Source organism: Spea bombifrons, chromosome 3 (genome assembly GCF_027358695.1).
Source record: "Spea bombifrons isolate aSpeBom1 chromosome 3, aSpeBom1.2.pri, whole genome shotgun sequence".
NCBI lineage: Eukaryota > Metazoa > Chordata > Amphibia > Anura > Pelobatidae > Spea > Spea bombifrons.
Window position 1 is genome coordinate 55389800 of NC_071089.1, and position 23182 is coordinate 55412981.

The 23182-nt window shown below is 39.3% G+C and overlaps 1 protein-coding gene across 1 annotated transcript in view; it reads right to left on the bottom strand.

Annotated features, from left to right (window-relative positions):
• Window positions 1-23182, bottom strand: part of NKAIN2 (sodium/potassium transporting ATPase interacting 2) — a 261254-nt gene that overhangs the window by 46406 nt on the left and 191666 nt on the right. Inside the window, exon 4 of the mRNA XM_053461246.1 lies at window positions 12695-12895. Within this exon, the coding sequence (XP_053317221.1) occupies window positions 12695-12895 (201 nt within the window). The remainder of the gene's footprint in view (window positions 1-12694; window positions 12896-23182) is intronic.

The window sequence follows — 23182 nt, forward strand, 5'->3', positions numbered from 1 at the left end:
GGAGACCATCGTACCCCCAGAACTCACAGCCCACCTGGACCAAACCTGGGCTCACCTGCTCTACCCCACTTATGGCAGGGGGGTAACCTGGGAAGTCATTTACACCATATTGACCCCATACCCCCCCAGCTTGCCATCTACACCTGTCCAATAACTTCCCAAAGGCCATTAGCAGGGATGTTTTAAGTGCAGCTACCAAAGCACCTGCAACCACTGGAGGACCCTCTTCCACCCCTTTGGTCACCTATGGTAGGTCACCTTGTACCTTGCCCCCAGCCAAGGAGGATTTAATAAGCCTAGCTGCAGGAACGGATGACGCAGCCAAACTCTGCATGAAAACAGCAGGTCCCCCCATGAAGTCCTCAAAAGCCTTAGTGCGCCCACCTGCTCCTGTGGTGTCTCCAACAGGTATAGGCTCCCAGCAGCTGCCATATTGGTGTTGGCGCATGACGTCACAGCAGGCCAAAACCTGCTTTAGCAAACTTCGAGGTTCCAATTGAGGTCATATTAGATTTGGCGTGTGGTGCAGAAGCAAGGCACAGGCCAGCCTCGTCTGATCTTATGGATCCCGTTGACAAAACGAGCACCAGTGCATACTGCATCAACTCCGCCTTCAGAGGTTTCTGGATCCCGCCTCAGATTATGCCACTGCAGTGGTAAAGTCTGTGGTCCAGCTGCCGGGGAGGGACCCTCACCACCATCCCGGATTTCCTTGGAGCTCCTTGACAGCTATACACGCTCCTTGACAACCTCAGACTACCTGCACCTGGCTTCCCACCTAGATCGCCTAGACCTCTTATTGCTCCTCTCTGTAGACCCACTAAGATGTCAGAGATACTCTCTCTCAACTGATTCATAGCCTGTCCTATAGTGCATCCCCTCTTGGGAGCATCTCAAGTTTTAGATCAGTGTAAAAATCTCCAACAACATATCAGTCTGATCCTGCCCCAAGGGCAGTCAAAAACCGAATTAGGAGGCAAATTTCCCCTGCACGAGGAAACCAACAACTCCAGACATACGATTCAGCCTTCATTGGCCTTGTCAGTGGGGTATGGTTGGAATCCCTCTAGACCTAAGAGAGCAAGCATGTCTGGGCCTAAGGTGTGTCCCCACTTGGGAGCATGTCAATATTTCAGATGACGGAGGCTATGAAACCAAATTTTGATGAAGAGGCCACAGATGAGGCCATTGAAGGCAGAAACACACGTCTGAGGTTCCTCCTTGCTCTCTTGTGGGATTCCAATCTAATCACATTGAAGAGGCCCATGAAAGCCATTAAGTGGTGAGTAAAGATTTGCTGCTAGACTGACTGGGAAATCTTCTTGTAAGGAATTTTTGCACCCCGCAATGCTCTGGTCCCGGAGACTGCTTCTGAGGCAGGATCCGCTCCAAGGATAGATCCTGCTGGCTACCCATAGTGGATATGCTACCTCACAGCTCCCTCATCCGTATGGCCGCCAACCCAATACACAGCAATCAAGGCATTTCAGCGACACCATTGAAGCTTAGGAGGCGATATTCTAAAACGGGCGCCGACCGCCATACAGTGTATGGCTGATGTTGATGTGGCCAGGCATGGCCCCTAATCCCTATCTCGGTGTTGCTGAATGCCTCAACATCGAGGCATAACAGCAACACTATTTGGGTGAAGAAAGTGATCGTAGTTAAAACAAAAAAGAGTACAATTAAAATCTGATGAGATGGCCAAATAACCATACATGTTGGTACCCCCATACCATTAATTTATCCATGGATCAGCCAATGAAACAGACAAAATGGTAATTTAAAAAAGAGAATAGGCAACATGCTGCTAGTTGACTGTCGGGGATGCCAGCATGTAGAAATGAATAAATGTGATGTAAAAAAAAAACCCTCTCCCTAAAAAATGTAAACAATAAAATCCCACACATTTATTTAAATGAATTTATTTTTATTTTTTAAACTAAAATAGTCTGATGAGCTTCTGTTTACCACAACTCCCATCACCCTGAGTGAGAACAATGATAAGGGTGATAGCCTTCAAAAGTGGGTGCACCATAGGTGTGCAAATATGCATTTGATACAAAAATAGGCCTGGCCTCCCAAACACTTAAAGGTCTAAAGAGAATTACAAGCATATAGCTTTAAGGGCCCCTTTGTTTAGTGGCACCATATGTAGTTATGTTATCTTCTTATAACGTAGCAGCACTCCTGGTTCACGTTAGGGGAAGCATTACCAGAAGCAACAAGTGAAGAGGAACTAATAAGAGCATCAATACAAACATTTTTCTTTTACATAAATTATGTCTGCAAAATGAACTATGTAAACTATAAATATTTCTATGTTTTGTTTGGTTTACACATTTTTCTGGCATTTGACTTATTTTTAATTAAGTGTACATCTCTTGTTTTTAATATCAAAATCATGACCTCTTAACTGAGCGACAGAACATTGCAATTTTGGGAAAGCTCAGTGATTAGATGCTCATAGTAATTTTCACAGTTAAAATATGTGAATGCATGAAGTTCATCTTTTCAAAAATCAACTCTAATTTTATTAATCCAGATGCAGGTAACCAAAAAATCCTCTCTTAAGAACAAGAGAATGTCCCATAAACCGTGGGGAAAATCCTTCCTGACTCCAAGGGCAGAATAATCTCTGTAATAACCGCTATATACTGTAAGTTTAATACTCATGAATGCCTTTCCTTGATTTAATGCAAGAATGAATCAAGATCACTCTCTAAAATCTTATTTAAGAGTTACATACGCAAAAAAGTGATAAAAAAAGAATTCATTTTTATTAAGAAGATGAGTTAGATTCACTTATAGATAGTAAATGTCCTCTAAAGGGCTGATTACTTTGCATAATTACAATATCTTAGCCCTCCTAAGTTAAAACCAATTTTCTCCCTTTTGCCTTTTTGTTTCAAATATATTTTCTGCATATATTCCCTATCTCTTTAATTACATTTGTTAAGTAGTTCATCTAGGTTAACACCATTTAAGCACAAAGCTAGAACTGCAAAAAAAAAAAAAAAAAAGCATTGCAACTCAATTTCATGAAATGAGAAAGCATAGATTTGTACATCAACATTGTATAAAGTCAACAAGTTTTCCTTATTTCCCCTATTGACATAAATACACCCCAAAAGAGAAAGAAAAATGTACACATGACAGGTCTGGACTGGCTATCAGTAATGCTGGACTTCAGCAGCCACACGCTATGTGAGCATACAAACATAGTGTGTGGATCCTGTATGTGGCACCCCTCCACACACAAAAAAAATGTTGGCAAGAATATTTATTTCACAAATTTGTAGTACATTAGATTTATTTATATAACCCCAACAGTGTAAGAGAATAATTTAAAATAACACACAATAATAAATTGGTACAAAAAAGAGAAGAGGGCCCTGCTCTTGCGAGCTTACAATCAATCTAGTTTATTTATAAGCAAGCCGACACAGGACTTGCAATGACAATACTCAGTAATTCAAAACTGTAGTAGTTTCTCCAGTTGATGAGTGTAGTCCAACCATAAACCAACTTTAATTCATTAATAGGGCCATTAACCAGTAGTTATGTGTGAAGGCAGCTGTTCCTTCCTCAGATACATACATAACATGGCCACAGCGAAATTAATAATCTAACCTCCATTCTGACCCAGTCCACTGTACGTGTTATTACTGGAAAGTGAAAGTATCTGGGAGTAAAAGGTCAGCCATGAAGTGATAGACTATACACACTCACAAAGTTGGGCTGTAGCGCGTAGACTGTAAAAATTGCCTGTCTTCAGTAGCATCACTAATTGCAGAGTCCCAAACTGCCTCTCGAAGTAACATCAGCATAAGCACGGTTTCCAAGGCCAAGCAGCTGCAAACAAGCTGAAGATCACTACGTGCAATGGACCAAGGACTACCTAAGGTCTGAGTTTTTACATTTGTAATCATGGGCAGACTGGAACAGCCAAATTCGTATCTGTTGTCAAATTGTATGTTTGTATGCATACAATGTGGTATTCTTTATTATTTTCTACCTATTTTGCATATATATCCCCCACTACAAACACACTTCAAACTATATTTTGTGAAAACTTATTCTCTCCGATTACATCAACTATTTTTGCAGCTTATTCATTCTGCTACACATTTATGTGTACAGACATACGGTCTGAAAATAATGACTTAAACCAATTGTTTAATGAGCCTAGTAAAATACATTTCTGTGTTGTACTGATATGCCTGGCTTTCTTTTTTTTCAATACAAGTTAAAAAAAAAATCTTATTTTGCTTTCTTTTCTAATTTTATTCTTTAAAAAATCATAAAAGGTTATAGCAAGTAAGCATACTGTTATCTTGCTTGTCAGATATCCAATCCAAGGTATCCTGCTGAGTGAAAACACCTTGTCGCCTTGGGCTGTCATTTTGGTAGATGTCAGTTGTTTCAACCTGTTTCTTACATTTTAATACAATCTTTGGTCTAGACATGTATTTTTCCTTTGCCGATATGATAAAAATAAAACACAGAAGTGAACTAACATTTGTCTGTTGAAGTGAACATTTTTAGCAGTTTTTATTGTTCTGCAAAACAGATCTCAAACATTTTCTAGCATATGCCTAACATTTAGTCTGTTTGACTAAATTGGTAGCATAGAACATAATGGGCAAATATATGGATTTTATATTCACTTATTATGTGCACAAACTGAGCAATCATATATTATTTGTGACAATACTAAATGTTTATATGTTATATAAGAAATAATGTGTACTAAAGGCTGGTCTTTGAAGATAAAGAGCACATTTTAGCTTATTTACTTATTTTTTTATTTTCTTATCATGCTTAATAATAATAATAATACTAATAATAATAATTATGCATGGGCTTCATGCATCTACAGAGAGAGCATTTGACTGTATCCCTCTCATCATCTCTCATGGGTATGAGTAGGGGTATGTAGGGAGGCACCCAATGGGCTTTTTTTTAATTTCTGGGTTATATTTGTTCCATTCCATTGGACGTGGAATGGCAGATGCAAGGTTAGGTTTGCAACTCAAATGCAACTTTTGGTTTAAAAAGTACATGAGTTGCTTCCTTTTTTAAACTTAAATAAACATGACTGTGCTGCACTCAAGACCTCTGCACTGATATTTGTCAATGTGTATAGTGCTTAGAGAAATAACTTCAATAGAACATCCAATACTTCCTGAACCTCTTTCTAATAACGTCATAACAACCCTAACATGGCTGGTTGGGTACACCTTACCAACTAACATTCAAGTACCACTTTTCAATTGAACGTCATATGATAACATCTCTGAAAACCCAATGAGGAGCTTTCACGGCTTCTCATTCACTGACCAAACATCCACCTTTACTACAAGACCAAACCAGACACTGAAGTCTGCTAGCAATCTGAAAATCATAAACCTTCAGCAGATAGGCTGAGCAAAACAAGCTAGGGGCATGATCAGTAGCCATTAGGCAATGCCCTTACACTCATCCAATGCTAGTATGCACAGCTTTTTACTGCCAGAACTGTTTTTTTGTAACAAACCCAAACATTCTTGAAAACATTTATCCCTATGACACTTGCAAAAATTGAAAAGGCTTGAAGACAGTTTGAAAAGATCTGCAGTTTGGTACTGCCTCTTATCATCTTTATCCTTCTTTTTATCATTTATCTCTGGAAGGGGGAGCAAATTAAAACAAAGAAAAATAAATATACATACTCCCTCTTCCAAATCCTTCCTTGAGTTTCCTGTTTTAAATGTGCCCCCCAGGGAGCCCCTTAAAACTATATACTTTCCCTATTGCAGAGAAGAAAGAAGCATATGAGAGTATGATAAATGTGAATGTGTAGCAGGTACCAGCTACAGAATTTTGAATTACAAGATTCCTCTGGATCGGGGTGAAGTAGCCAAGTCCTATCTGGGATGTGCAGCATTCTGGGACACCTGGTGCCCACTAGGCCATCGCTTAGTAGGACACCTACAAGCTGGATGAGGCCTTGGGACGATGCAAGGGGTTCCATTGGACAGAGCTTTGGAGTTTGGTGCAGACTACAACTAATGTTAAGATCCTGAGGCCCTACTGCCCAGTGCTGGAGTGACAAGGTAGAGGCAGGTCCTTTTAATCCCTGCTCGAGACTCACCCTTTATGGGCCAAACCAGATCCCCCTCACAAGCTTCCATTTTACTTCCCCAAGTAAAGTCATGGCCCCTTCCTCTTAGTCTGCTCCAAGCGACCTCTTTACACATGCCGTCTTCATCTCTGCAAAATTCTAAACAACTGATACTTTTTTTATGATGCTTTATACATATTTATTAGCTGGCCTATGGGTCATCTGAGACCTCAGCAAGCTACATAATAAGTCTTCAGTGTGTGTGTTTTATTTTTTTTAATCCAAATTACATCACCAGAATCTACAGAGCTGTAGGTCATCATTGAAGACAATTCTATGATATTTTTGGCAACTTTTACTGCCCAAACACATCCTTAAGCTGATTCTTTGCAGCAATGCTAATCAAGTCCTGTTAATCCAATGATGTTCTTTTCTCCACAGACTTTTTAAATTCTGTTAATGATTAAGACTGAAACCTTCTATTGTTTGCCACAAGTCAGTATGATACAGATTCAATGTGTTTGTTTTTACGATTTAAGAGAACAGAGCTAGAACACATACCAATGTCAAATATGTCCAAAAGATTACATCAAGTCTAAACTAAAATTATTTTCAAATAGAAAATACTACATTTTTTAAACCTTGATTTTTATGTGATAGTTAAAAAATGGTGTAGATCCTATTTAAACCCTTGTGAAGGGAAAGATATGACCAACCCAAAATCTCATTAATACACTTAAAACTAAGTCGAACCCTTTAAAATTAATTATTTAGCAGGTGGCACATTAAGGTAAATAAAGCTTCCTTACATTCTCCAGTAATAACGGTTAACCAACACTGAAGAGGATGTTACCACTGTAGCATATTTTAATTGATTCAATTCAATTTAAACATTTCAAATAATTAGCACGAGTCTAAGCTGGATCAACTGAAAAAGCAAACGGTTTTTGGTAAACTTTTCGGTACAGAGCAACTTATTGACCTAGTGTGGGGCCTGTGACCCGGTGAAGATTGCATTTTGTTGCAGCTGCTGAATCCCAATAGTCCTTTGTAATCCTCCCTAAATATGTTTCACTGCTGTGCAGTAAAAGTGGAGCGAGTAACTATGCAAGTAATTTGACTACACTCCAAATAAACTTCAGGCTTGTAAAAGGTCATGTTTAGCTTAGCTTAATTATCCATGTTAATTAATATTGAACCACAGGGGCTTTTACTTCAATATAGCATTTACTGTGTGACCTTTATATTTTTTGTATCGATTTGGCACCTTTTTAGGGAATAAGCACCATAAACGACATATATTTCAGAGAAAATATGTTACTTACAGGTACTGTATATGCCGTCGTCATTGATTTATAAAAATTAGCCACAGGGAAAGCATGTAGCGTACTGAGAAATATGTCACATTCAGTGCAATTAGTATTGCTTCAAGGTCTAGATATTGATTGTTTGTTAATCCAAACTATAAAATTAATGTGTTGAACAATTTACCGTAGGGACTATTCACTAAAAGTTTCCCTGGGATTGTAGTATTCACAAAATAGATGGTTATAGTCCAGTTGAAAGTGGTGTTTCAGATCCATAGGTTCAACTATTTTCTATGAGATTCACATGGACTTATTGACAGGCAGGTGTTTGTGGCAGAAGTTTGGAAGACTGCAGGAATACTAAGCTGACTTATGTTGGTGGCAGGAGCACACTGCAGAAGCGTGAGCTAAGCCAGTCTGGATGAGATCATACACAGGAGAAACTGGGTAGAAAACAGTAACAAGTAAGGATAATCAAAGTATAAGTATATATGTATAAGTTATAGGCCAATTGGTGCAAATAGTGTATTGCTATTTCAAAACCATTTTTTTAAATTTGGTCATCTAGCTCCCATGCCATATTTGGGATATCTTTGAAACTGACCTATTCAGTTTACCCCATCAAACAGTTTTGTTTTTTGGTTGTTTTTTTGTTTTTAAACTAGACTTCCTAGAGTATTTTAAATGCTAGTTAATTTACCAGCAGCCATTTTTTGTAGTAGTAATTTTGTGAATGAATAGCTCGTAGTATATGCCAATGCGAAAGAGCATCCCAATATGTGTTCAGTAGCATCTCTTGAGTACAGTGATACTAGCCATGCAAAGGTTTGTTGGGTTGTTTGAGGCCTAAAGGGTCACATTTGGGAGGTGTGCATTTTGTTTTGTATTTTGACAAGTTCAATTTACCCCATGAAACCACATATATACTAAGGACTTAAGGACTAAGCACCTGGGGCTCAGATGCAGGGGACCTGGACCCTCCTGTGTCATGCGCCCCCCCCAACTCAGAAGCACCGGTAAGTTTGGAGGAGGGAGGGGGAGTGTTAAATGGGGGGTGTAAGGCATTTCTGGAGGCAGAGTGCTCTGTGAAATGCCTTTTAACCCCTTTAATGCCACTCTGCCTCCTGAAATGCCTTAAACCTCCCTATATGCCACTCTTCCCCATAATATGCTTTTTAACCCTCTAAGTGCCAGAGTGGCATATAGGGTTAAAAGGCATATCATGGGACACAGTGGCATATAGGGTTAAAAGGCATATAATGGGGCACTGTGGCATTTAGAGGGTTAAAAGGCATATCATGGGGCACAGTGGCATATAGGGGGTATAAGGCACTTCTGGGGCAGATGTGCATAACTGGGGGGCAGGTTGGAAAATAGAAGGAAATAAAACCAAAATATTTTTCTCAAGCATTGCTTTTATTAAAAAAAGTGGTTAAATGAATTAACATTTACTGGTAAAACTTTTTTCCTATAGGGTCGTCTTATATTCAGGCTTTTTCTTTTTTTCCTAAATTAATATTAAGATTTGGGGGATCGTCTTATAATCAGGGTCGTCTTATAATCGAGCAAATACGGGGTATATATATATATATATATATATATATATATATATATATATACACACACACACACACACATTTATGTATGCATGTACTTGACTGTTTACTTCTCTACTGTACAGCACATAACTATAAAAACAAACAGCATCAATTTAACGTCTTGCTCAATAAAATAAACATTTTATTTTATGTTTTATATTTTTGGAACTGGATGGTTACCCTGATGGTGACATTATGTTACTACATTTTTACTACACTAAAGGTGTGGCCCACGCAGTGCCCCTGAACACCTAAAGCCTTTCCTGATCATTACTCGCATGTTTATTTTGGGTCACATGTCAGACCTGCACCATTCATTTATTATGTGATCAGCATAAACCTGTGCTCCTCCCTTGCTCTGCACGTGTGGCTTGAAGAAGTCTCACGTGGAGTCATGCTAGGGTCAGGAGGGAAGACCGCACTGACTATGACAGTCTCCTCCTAAGTCGGTGTGTCAAGCACTTTGTTTTTTTGTGTTTATTGGTGTTGGGTGGAAGGGTGTTATTGCATGCTGGTGAGCGCGGGGGTTCTATTATTATTAAATATGGTCCTGAACATCTTATGTGTGTGTAGCACTAAAGAATCTGCTGTTTAGTAGAGTTACAACTGAAAACAATACGAACTAAACTTTGACAATTCACAAAATGCTATGGTCGTGAAGCCAGTTACTTGCCAGTTTAACATATGATTCCCTGTGTTCGCTAACGACTTTCACCCTTCTGTACATCATTTTTGCATAACTTTAAAGACTTAATTTTAATTTAATCAATGTCGTAAGCAAGAGCACTGTATAGAATGTACTGCAATCTATAAAAACTGATAATCTACTGTAATTTTTTGCATTTAGACATTTGCATTATACTTTTACTAGATATACAACACAAGTCTGCAGGATTTTATCTATCAAAAGTATTATGTACTTTTTGCACATGCTATCATTTTTATATACAAAAATATATTCCTTTAGTTCTTTGAATTTATTTTTTACTTTTGAAAACAAAAAGGCAAAACTTAGCAGTTTAGTGATCTTCACAAAATGTACAACATAAGAGCTGTTGTGTAGACCCATTTTTGAAAGTAGCCCAAATGAAAACATTATTAGATATTGCATTAGGTAGTGACTTGGAAGCAGCTATTGCCAAGTCTGATGCAGAGGAAACAGTCCCAATACTAAAATCTGGAAAGGGAGTTGATGACAGCAATAAAGTCTTAAAACAGGTATTTCCTTTGCTAATTAAACTCACAGTTAAAGGCATGTACTAGGAACATAATGACCATAGCAGACTGGCATGACCAAGCCAAAGACATGGACCGGGGTTTATGCAGTGTTGGCAAGGCCATTATCAACCTGGTGCATGCTCATTACAAAGCCTTTAGATTGTAATTATCAGATTAATGAAGCACCACATTATGTGAATGAAAAAGTGTTAAGCATGCTTAACATCACATTAAAAAAGGCTTGTTACTATGAAAAATCCAAATAGTTTAACGATACAAGTGATTGTTATATTTTGCTATTTGAATAGAGACTGGTATATAACAAAATGAGTCTTTAAAAGAAAAAAGGCTAAAAGTGATGATGTATGTTTACATGCAAGGAACAGTTAGATTATTGTAAAACACAAACATTGTAATCATCAAGCCAGTAATTAAAGATAAACATCTCTTGTCAGCAAGTGGAATCGGCGAGGTGATAAGATATGGGAAAGTGTGCATAACAGGGAACGAATAACAACAATATGTGGGAATCATTAATAGGACCTAGCAGTAGAAAAGAAACATGAATACATGATAATAGCAAGTTTAAGCAGCCTAGAATGAATGAAGGGGGGAAAATGTTTAGATGAAGAGAAGCAAAGCAAAAGAGATCTTTTGATGAAGGGTTTTAATGCAGTTAAGTGGCAAAAGGAGGGTTACTTAGAGGACATGTTTTTTAATTGAGGATTACGCTAATAAATATATCTCATTGGATAGTTGAGGCTCTTGGGGTTCCCATAATTGACATAATTAAGACAAGTGTTTTTGAGTATGTGGAAGAATAGAGACCTGCTGGTCACTCCAACTGGCTCTTTGATCACCACAATAGCCCAGCAGAAACCAAAATTCCACCACCCCTCCTACAGCTGCTCCAAGGCATGGGCAGGAGCCTAGCATTGCAGGCAGTTAAATGGTCCAAGCGGTTCAGTGCATCTGTTACGCTAATGATAAGACCACTTTTACTATACTATACTAAAACTGCTCTTTATAAACATAGAATTGCTAAAACACAACAATATATTCTGCAATGTTACAAGAATTAATATTGTAATTAATTATTAGAACTATACAGGCTAACTTTAAATATCATGGCTATGCAGTCAACATAAATTTCAGCAATCATATACTGTTGCTAACATGGTTGTAGTGCTTAAATTGAAAATAATCCCCACAAATGGAATCTCTTTCCATTTCAGTCAGAGGGAACAGAAGTACTAGGCTTCTACTTTCTACCCAGGTTCCACATCTTTCAAATCTACTGGGAAACTAGACTCTTTTAGTCTGGGACTGTCTTTTCTCAATACCTGTTATAGGGCAATGGGCACATACAGCGTATACCTCAAGGTATTTCAAATGTTGATATTTTAAACTCTTTCTGCACACTAATCTCAGCACCAGCCTTTGTCAAATTTGTGCTAGTATTTTTTTCAAACACATTTGTATGACAGGTATGATTTTACAGCTCCTGGTATATGTCACTGCCCTCATATATGTTCAGCAACATCTAATGAGTACAGTGATACAAGTTTTTTCAATTTGGAATTTTGGCATCTGGTCATCATAAGCTAGTGTCCTATTTGGGAGATCTTTGAAGCCGGACAATTTAGTTCACCCCATCAAACCGTATATTTTTGAAAACTAGACACACCTAAGGGTATTTCAAATGCTGGTATTTTAAATATTTACATATAATAAGTCTACGTCCAGCCTTTGTCATATTCCATATAGCAAAAGTGATCGCTCTGGAGAGCGAACACACGAGGCCCCAACATTTTTTTTGAGAGCACATGTATGACTTTTTATACACTAAATAAACCAATGTAATAGTGTTAACAAGCCATGTATAAGAACAGTCTACCCTAAGGTAGCCTTTAGCAAGGGTGGCATAGGCAGGAAACAGGAGGAGAGTGAAGATGGAGAGTTCCCAGGTATGCAAGTATCTCCATCACATTTATACTGATTGACAAAAAATGCTATAGGTAATTTTAATAAATGTACACTTAAAAAACATGTAATTTTACGCATAATAAAGTATTTCAAATTAGTGTTTCATTTCTATTTCACTAACATAATTAAACTAAATAATATATTGATATGTTTTCACAATAGTGAATTGTATATCTCCTGAGCGACTCTCTTTAGTTCCCTTTTTTTCATCTTTGTTTCTATTTTGTCCCGCTTTACTAAAAGTGTACAATGTTTGGCGGATACATAAAATGTGTTTGTAAATTAAATTGTTTAAATAAAATGCCTTTCACAAATAAGTCACAGTGACATAAAAACTCTTAATAAGGACCCACTCCTATCCCCATGTCTAACCACACTCCTATAACATATATGTTCCTCTGTCATTGGAAATGTTGGCAGGTCAAGTCACACAGTAAATGTATTATTGTTTTTAGTTAAAATGAAAGACTTTCACTTACTGCAAAAAAGATCTGAAGAGAGCTATGTGCAACTTCTATATACTGATAGTCCAGCAAACACTCTGAAACAGTTATGTACCGATGGTCTTCTGGTGCCCAGTCAGGAGCAGGAGTCACTAATGTTACCGTGCAACCTGGCCCATTTTCCATCCACCAGGATCGATGCATTGAAACATTAAATGTTAAAATGAGGTCCTTCTCCTGGAAGTAAAAATAAATATAAAATAAATAATATTATACATTTACAGTTTAGCTATGTAATTCAAAATTAAACTGTGCATGTTTAAAAGTCAGACAGCCTTGATGTGTGCACTGTCAATATGATCAATAAACATAAATGCATGGAGATTCATTAAACGCTGCGATAATGTATTTATCGGCCAACAAATTATAATGAAATACGATATATGAAGCAACTTATAAAGCTTGTTAACATGGACTTTCTGCTAAGATCTCAATGACTGGATTGGGTACCTGAGAGTACTGACATGGATACAACATCCACTTCACTGTGGACACACCACTTGTCACTCACCTGGGTCCCAGCCCATGTTGACTCCTGCATTTACCTACTAATGCTTGTGTCACCGAGTTTGCTGTATCTCAGGCAGCTTAGTTCTGTCCTAAACCTACAAGCCCATTCTACCAAAGCTGAACCCTACACTGTGTAACTTACTTTGAACTGAGAGGGCTATTTTTCAGACTCCCACCCTAGAACTAATAACTTATAGCTAGCTCTAATGACCATTCTTTGCACTGTCCTGCAAAACAAATCTTTGTATTATTTTAGTATAGGGAAGTAAAAACATATATATATACACACACACACACACACACATTTATGTATGCATGTAGTTGACTGTTTACTTTTCTACTGTACAGCACATAACTATAAAACCAAACAGCATACTGTAGCAAAACCTTTTGGGGAAAAATTGGCCATCTGCCTCTTGATGTCTGTGATGGACCATTCGTCTGTCCAGTTTAACTGTCAGTTCATAAATCCACCCTAGACCATGCCTGTAAATGCCCATTGGTATTACCGGTATATTAAAATACTCTGTTGATTGTACTGTAGATTTAAATTAATTTCTCTAGAGACAGTATCTTGAGGGAGCACTAATTGCCTGCAGATGTCTCTGTTAGCTAATGCTGAATTAGTAATACTGGCTGCTAATAAGTCCCTTGGCATATTAGTGAACATCAACGCCCAAATGTTTGATTCTGTACTTCACATAAGTCTTAGGGAACCTTAATTTACTTTTTTTTGTAAACTATCTTTTCTGAAGGTATCTATGTTGTTTTTATTGAAATATTGTAACTAATGAATAATACCGGTAATTATTGTTAGTTTGTTTTCTCTAACATATCATCAATAATTGTTGTGATCAGAGAAGGGTTTTTTGTTTGTGAGTGCAAAACAAAGGTGAAATAATATCTACAAATTATGCCAGGACTACAGTAATTATATACTTCTCAACTTTCCATTATTAAAATCCAGTATATAGGAGGGCATCACATGTATTTTCAGCCCACCAACCATGCAGAGTTGTGCCTGCTTAAACATTCTACACATTTGAACAACTGTCTTTGGTATCCTTGAGAAGCAAGACCTCAAAGGGACCAAGGGAGGGTCAACATACACTCACACTAACACACATACACACTCACTATAGCACCAATAACACACACTCTCACACACACTCACATTAACACACAAACACTCACTCTAATATACACTTACACTAAAACATACTCACTCCATCACACCCACACATTCACATTATCATGTCCTTACCTTGTCTGTAGTCTTTCTTTATAGCTGCTTGCACACTATGTGAGAGCCTGCACTGTTATTGTTGGGTCATGTAATGTTGCATTAAGCGAAACTACTGTGCCCCCTCCTTAGCGAGTCTTGGGCTGGTCCAAGTGGGAGTGGCCCTGTTCTGAGAAGCTAAGACCAACCCTAGAGGCAGTTGTCACCATAGGCTTCAGGCCAGCATGTCCCTGAGAGGAACAATTCTAGACAGAAAATCAAGGATCCCAAAAATCCTGCCAAATGCTGTAAAGTATGGCATAGTTTGGGGTTATAGCCCCATAAAATGGCAATTTTAAATCTATAACTGTAATTACATCAACTTAAAATATTGATTTCTGAAGATAATCCACCATACAATTCCTGACTGCCCACTCATTTTAAGGATAAAAATAGGAAGGTCTTGATATAGCAACAAATACTTAATCCATGATTTGGGATTTTTTGGAATGCCAAATTATATGGTTTTCTTTACATTAGACTCAGTAGGGACTACATCCTTAGATATTGATTAAAATAAAACTTGATTGATTGCCCTGCAAAGTTCCATATGCCAAAATCTAGAGTGACAGTGACAACAAAGTATATACAAGTATAAGCATTCCATCAGGTATTCTTATGTTTTAAATATAATTATCTAGGTAAATTATCCAGGTAAATTTGGCCAGCAGAGAAGGTAGGGAAACATTTAGAGAGCGAGAGGGAGAGAAAGAATGTGAGAGAGAGTGAGTTAATGTGGGCATGGGGCAATGAATTACGTTCCCAAATTAAAAATGCCCCCAATTTTAATATAAACCGAAATGGGCTGGGAACAAAATTTGTTTCACTGAGATTCAATGTACAGCAGTACTGAAAATATGACTGCATTAAGGGAACGTCGAGTGCCTTGTTGTCTGGTACATGTTTGGCTGCTGTCTCCTCCTGAACGCTGTTCTCATGGATGAATACATTTTCATTTTAAATATATCATCATCCATGTCGTTAGAGCTGCCACCTGACAGCTTAGACTTATACCACATACGTATACGTACTTATACCACATAAGTCATTGGTCCTTTGGGACATCTTTTTATAATGCACCTGGTATGTCATTAGTCGTGAATGGGTTAAATAAAGTCCAAGTGGAAGCATTTTAATACAAAGAGCAGCACCAGAACTAGAGGGCAGGATTTCAAGTTGGAGCATGGAAGACTGAGGGGTAAATACCTAATATAAACCAATGGAAGTACTACAGGCAAATAATGTTAAAGGAATTTAAAAAAGCTTGTACATCCTTAAATAATCATTTAAAAGTAATTCAGAAAGGACCAATTTATTCTAGTCTGTATTTATGTAAAAAGTGTCACTGGCTTAAAACCAACTTTATCTCACTGACTTCAATAATAATTTCATAGATCGTTACATTGTATAGCACAATTTAGTGTAATCACTTTCAAGGACTGATGATTAGTAGAATGACTCAGTATGATACTACATAAGAATCAAGGCCTTACTTTTTTGTTTTTCTTATTATGCGTCAAAATCTTATGTTTTTATATTAGCCAATGTGCTTAAGCATTTGTACTTTAATTGCTTTTATATTCTATCAATCATTATGTGGGTATTATAAGTGGGTATACGGAATGCAATGTAAACTGAGTTACCCTGAGATCAGATTTTGACTATACACCTGAGGCCATAAATAGGGTATGTATATAAAAAGTTTGTAGAAACAATTGATTGAAATCCAACAAATAAATGTGTTTTCGCCTCCTGAGTTATTTTAAACAGATATTTGTCTAACCCAAAGGATCTAATTATTTTGTGAAATTGAAAATATTTTGCTCACTGCTGAGATTAAAGACACATAAACTATATACAAATATTTTAAAAAAATAGGCCTACATTCATTTCTAAATAAACTCCAAAAACATGCGAAAATGTAACTTATAAAGACACATTTTGCAGTGGTATGTGCAATTAAAACTAAGTATTAATTACGGTATGATGAATAAGACAGAAATAGGCCATCTTGACATTTATAACAGTATAAAAATGCTTGTAAGGCATCATATGGAGGCATTAGTAGATTTGTAATAACGTTTGTTTTACATAGAATTTAACAGCAGATGAGAACCATTCAGCCCATCTTATCTAACCAATTTTCCGGATATAAGGGACTCAAACCCCTGTAGGCCAAACCGGGACCCATGTCTCTTTATTTCCTCACTGTATTAGCTTCCACCACTTCTGCTGGGAGACTTCTACTTCTTTCGGTAAAGTAGAACCTCAGTGTGGTGCGCACTGATGATGATGTGACACTGATGATTAATAGTACTTTAACTTGATCCTTGTCTCCTTTAATCTGGCATGCCCTTCATTGTCAACTCCCTACTTTATTGTGTTTCCAGAAAGAAATGGAGAGGTCACGTGTATCATTCTATTAATCACTAGTCAAATTAGGCAACATTTTTTGACAGCTTATATAAACAGAGGTTCCACATATTTTCTGGGTGGCATTGTTTTGGACTAGGCTACAGCGGTCCTTTTCTTAATGTAAGACAATCAGACAGTTTTGGTAAGCCACATAATATCATAATACGAAAATGTTTTCTATTATGTTTTGGTACATAATGTATGCCAGAGTCAAGAAAAAACCTTCTGAATGTTGTGGAGTTGTTGCTGTTGGCCTTGTGCCACGTTTGTCCTTATTTAGAGGATTTAGCTTGTATGACTATGAGACTGTAAGACTAGTGCAAAATGTTTTTCTCATTTTAGGAATCTGGCAGAATATCAAATCTCCAAGTAGAAGACAGAACAAGGAACACAACAAGATAAATATGCACAGAGGAAAGTTTCTTCATAATGTTAAATACTAGTAATTTGTGCAAGGGGTGTTTGACCTTTTACAACCTAGCATTTTGGCTGGACATTAACATACACTTATTATATCTATTTTGTGAGGGCATATGTAATTCTACATCTGGTTACTAAACTTAATTATCCTCATCCTACCACAAAATATTAGTGTACCTTTCATTACTGCATTCATCTAAATAAAAATATCAAGTATAATGTCCTAGTGACACAGAGTTTGATATATTCATCTTTTTTTTTTTTTAGTCTTGAGATAACTGTCTGGAGACCATATTTGGTGCACATTTTTAGTGCCAATCACACACACACACATGGTCGTCAAACCATGTACCACATATGTGGTGGCACTTTGCAATGTCCTATCTGCTGCCGCTAATAGCCTTTTCTCTAGTGCAGTGAAGGCTGATGATCATCTTTTAAGCTGGCCAGAAGCCATCTTTCCTCTCCCTGTAAAAATATCATGTGTTTAACTGTACATGCAAGACATTTGTTAAAAAGGGAAAGCTTCCCATTTATTTAAACATGGTGACTTCTTATGGCGAGAAGAGAGAGCTGCTGATCAGACACAGAGTTTCCAGTAGCTTCTCTAACAACAAAAAGGTAACTATTCCAAAGTCAAGGGGGCACAAAGTATGTCTGTACAGACCTCTGTCTCTTTGCTCCCTCACGAAGTGCGCCAGCTATTAATGCTAAGCACCGGGATATGATGTCATATCCCAGCTCTCAGCACTGAAGCTGTGTGCAGTGTGACAGAGCCCTGCACAAAGTACGCACTCACACTACAGGAAGGTAAGTGAAGGGAGAGCTATATAGTGAGATAAAGGAGTGGTACGGGACAGAAAATGGGGAGATGATAGAGGAGTGATTATGTTATTCAACATATTTATAAATGATCTTGCAATAAGCGTTGAAAGTCATGTTTCCGTGTTTGCAGATGACACTAAACTCTGTAAAGTAATACAATGTGAGCAGGAAATTACTTTGCTGCAGAGGGATCTACCATATTTTCCGGCGTATAAGACGACTGGGCGTATAAGACGACCCCCAACTTTTGCAGTTAAAATATAGAGTTTGGGCTATACTCGCCGTATAAGACTACCCCTCTACCCAGTATACAACAACCAGCCAATCACGGCAAGCACTGTACCTTACCGGTGATTGGCTGGTTGTTGTATACAAAGCCTGCTTCTATTGGGTGGGTCAGCTCTCCCTAACATATGTACACTGCCCTTAACATACGCCTGTCCATACATACACATTTATACACTGCCCTCACCTCACACCCCTGCCTTTACACACACTGCCACTCTGTGTGTGCCCCCCCCGAGATATGCTGCCACTCTGTGTGTGTCTGTCCCGAGATATGCTGCCACTCTGTGTGTCCCCCCCCCTGAGATATGCTGCCACTCTGTGTCCCCCCCGAGATGTGCCCCCCTCCCCTAGACTTACCAGTCCGGAGTCCCGGGTGTCTTGCGGGGCCGGCAGGGGACATCTATTCTACGCAGAACGGTATACAACTTCCGGCACCAGAAGTTGTATACCGTTCTGCACTGGTAAGGAGGATTGTTAAAGCTTACCGTGCAGACGTTCACCAGCGAGCGTAAACAACCTCCGCTGCCGGCACGTCTGCACGATGCGCAGGGGAGGCTGTCTGAGCGTATCGGAGAGTAGGATGCAGGTCCCCAGCACTGCTGCGGGGGATCTGTATCCTAACCCTGCCAGACCTCGAGCTCTCTGTTGGGCTAGTTAGAGGGAGGTCGTGATCTCCCCAACCAGCCCTGCTCATCGGGCGCCCGCTGATTAGGGCTAGTTGGGGAGATCACGATCTTGCACCTACCTCGGCGCAGCCCTGAAGACCGGCCCAGGGGAGGTAGCTTCTCCGCTCGCCCCTCCCCTAGAGATACGTGATTCTCCAGTCCGGCTCGGTAAGTACGGTAAGTATACCCGGCGTATAAGACGACCCCTGACTTTTGAGAAGATTTTCTCGGGTTCAAAAGTCGTCTTATACGCCGGAAAATACGGTAGATAGACAGGGGGACTGGGCACACAAATGACAGAAGACATTTAATGTAGATAAATGCAAACTTATGCGCTTCAGTGTAAGAAATGCACAAGCAACTTACACCCTAAATGGTAGTGAATGAGGGATAACAACAAATGAGAAGGATTTGGGAATTTTCATAAATAATAATAAACTAGGCAACAATGTTGCTAAGGCCAGTAAGGTATTGTCATGTATAAAAAGGGGCATCAATTTGCGGGATAAGAATATAATTTTGCCCCTTTATAAAGGGACCACACCTTGAATATGCTGTGCATTTGTGGGCACCTATTCTAAAGAAGGATATTCAAGCACTAGAAAAGGTGCACCCTTTATTCATTTGAATAAAATTGCTCTGTAAGTACTGTGGGTGCAATCTAGTCAAGTCATCTGTCTATGTGTAATCTGAGTGCTGGGGCAAAGCCTGTGGGCGCAATCTGGGTACTTGGCAATATGTAAACATTATATAGTTAAAATGGGATGACTAAAGTGAATAGACTTGGTTGCATATTTCCCAGAGGTTGTTTATAATTATTGTTTATAATTTATAAACGTTTTGCAAATATCTGTGTGTGTGTGTATGTATGTATTTATGTATGTAAATAGAGTTTTGTCCCCCATGTGCCCCCTCCAAACATGAATGCTGCACTATATGCATTTTTAATGTAAATCATAGCTGCGTAGTCCCTTTACATTTTCGTGCTATTCCTTTTGCAAATGCATGGGGAGACTCTGTAACACTGTTATATCATGTTCCAAAAGGCAAATGCTGTTCCATACTGTCATATAGTATACATATATATTTTCTATTTGTTTTTTTATTCAATTCTTTAAAACTGCACAAGCTATGTGTTATATTGACTAGCTGGAATCCAACAGCTACCTTGTTACGTTAAAATTGCAGCTGCGTTATGGGTTCAGCCCCCTGTATCCTCACCTATTGCAAAGAAAAAAAAGTCACAGGCAATGTTGATGCACATGGCAGAAGTCTGGGTGTCTCCATGATAGGAAATAAAAAACACAACCTGTGATGAATAATTTCTTCTTTTAGGCCAAGGATGTTGAGTCATGCCTGAGAGAAATGTAGGAGGCGAAGGAGGAGGATAATATTTATAGCTCAATTGCATATGCTCATGATTAAGACTATATTTAGACAATACAAAATGTTTATATACACCTATCAGCATGCCCCCCAACTGTCCCGATTTGAGCAGAACAGTACCAATTTTGCGACTCTGTCCCGCCTATCCCTACCTCTGTCCCAGGTAGGGTGAGACGAGAGAGGCAGTCACCTCAGGTGCAGCAGCAAAGGGGCGCACAGTTGCCCAATCAGCAGCTGCAGCCTGCAAGACTAGTTGGAAGATCACAATGTCCCTCTAGTCAGCTCAACATTAAGGAATCCATAATATAGTTGTATTTGTTTTCTGTCTTAGTATACAAGTTAAACTTTAGGTTATTTTTCAGACTTATTTGGAAAGAAATGTTTCAGGATTTATTTTTTTTCTCTCTCTCTCTCTGCCATCCATCTTCGACTCTTCTCATATTAATTATGAATTATGGAGGGCAACTTGATTCTCTTTGTAGGAAAGCCACAAAGGGACTAGCTTTTCAAAATAGGGTGACCAGATGTCCCTGTTTTCAGGAGACAATTCCTGGTTACTTTTGTCCCCAGACACGTCACCAGAAACATTTTAAGTCTAAAGAATAATTCAGAGGGTCTGACTGCAAGGAAGATGGTCGCATAAACTGTCTGCTTCACAATCCACTAACCATCCTGTATATGGGATGAAATAACAAATCAAACATTTGGGGGTCTTTCTAAGCCAATGTCGGCTTCACTGAGGGAGTATTACTCTCATAGATCTCTACTCACAGGACAAGAGACCCAATCTCCTGCCAGTTCTTTTTCCATAGAAGATGGTGGATCCAACCCAACACTACCTCAAAAAAAAGACTTACCTACTACTCAAGAGGTCCCCAACCTCTACATAGCAGAGTTTCAACTGTGCATGGAGGACCTAGGCAACACGAGCAAGAGGCACAGCATTAGAGTCTGCAGGGTCCCCTTGAACCGATGGGTCAGGAAGATATCCCCAGCTCCTTACAATTTTAACAACCTTTTAGGTCAACAGGGAGAAACCGAGATCCTAATGGGCAAGAGCACACCTGGCCCTCCAACCTAGAGGCCCCATCATGTGGTCCCCCAGGGACACTGTTTGTCCCCTTGCAGACTTTAAACTGAAAAAGGAGATCATGAAGAGGGCCTGCAAGTTGGAGACCTGGTCACTAGATTGCCTCGCTGTCTCCTTCTATCAAGACATTTGGATCTCACATTAGGCCAGCCAAGCCATCCATCCTAACATTGTTGCAGAGGCTGTAAATACCCTTCCTCTGGGGTTCCTCCTGGTGATTCAACACAATAATATATCTTCTGCAGTACGGCATTACAACATGATGCCAGGCCTTCTCTGGGTGTTGGGCCTCCCGGACATCTAGGTTCCCGACTGGTCCCTACTAAGTCCCAACACATTAGGCGCAGACTCAGGGAACTCCCATCCTCTGCGCTCTACAAGACCTCCACTTTCCAATGAGGGGCTCCTTGGCTGGACATGGAGATGGAGAAGTGACTGGCTTCTGAGTCATAAGTAACCCACAGGGCACCCTTTTACCTAATCTTTGCCCGTGCCCTTTACCTGCCCACCTTTCCCGACCAGGGGATGCTTGCCTTACTTATTCAAGACTGTGGGAATGGTGTGGCTGCCCAGTTTCCAACTGATCTTCTGTCATGGTTCTGTTGCAGGAGGAGGGTGCTGGCAGCCCCCAGACACTAGTCTACTCTCAACTGCACCATGGTGCCCTCACCTCTGGGCCTGGTTACAGCTTCATGGCTCTAATGAGACAACCAGAGTGTTTTTCCGGCCTGTGGCCCCAGAGATGTCAGCCCCATCAGAACTCACTGGAGGTGGCCTGGGTTGGAAGGTAAGCGTGGCTCGGGTTGGATAGGGAGCCTAGGGGACTGTGGCTCATAGTTGTGGCTCTCTTGGGCTATTGTAAGTGGGATTTTTTTTAAAATGTATTTATATTTTCATTACTCTACAGATGAAATTATGAATTTACACACTACTGCATACTTAAACATTCCCAGGGGGAGAGAGTGGGACAAGAGTGGGAGTGCAGTAAAACTCCAAGGCCCTAACCTACAAAATCACGCACTAACGATGATTTGTGCATTGAAGGGAGTAGAAAAGACCCCCCTCTAAGAGGACAAAGTCGCAAACTTGCAGAGGAATCAGACACTCTTGAAAGCCCAATCTCCCTTTCTGAACAGGCCACCTCTATGAAACGCTCTTTAACCGGAAAGTGCCTAGGACTTGATGGTCTATCGCTTAAATACTACAAGCTTTTCACTGAGTCCCTGGGACCGCACTTCATTGAATCCTTCAATTCTATCCTTAAGGGTAACAACATTCATAGTCACACCCTTGAGGCAACAACTTCCCTAATCCCTATGGATAGCAAAGGTGTGCGTAAACTATTGCCCACTCTTTCTTGCAAACCGCATTAAACCTTCCATGCCGGACCAAGTTCTCCCAGACCAGATTAAATTTATCCTAAGGTGAGAAGCCCAGGACAGCACCATCCGTGCCCTAGCCCACTATTCCAAGTGCTCCTCAACTGGAACCATATTCTTGTCTGCACACTCTGAAAATGCGTTTGATCAACTTAATTGGACTTTCATGGGCAAAACACTTAGGCACGTGGGCTTTGGCCCACA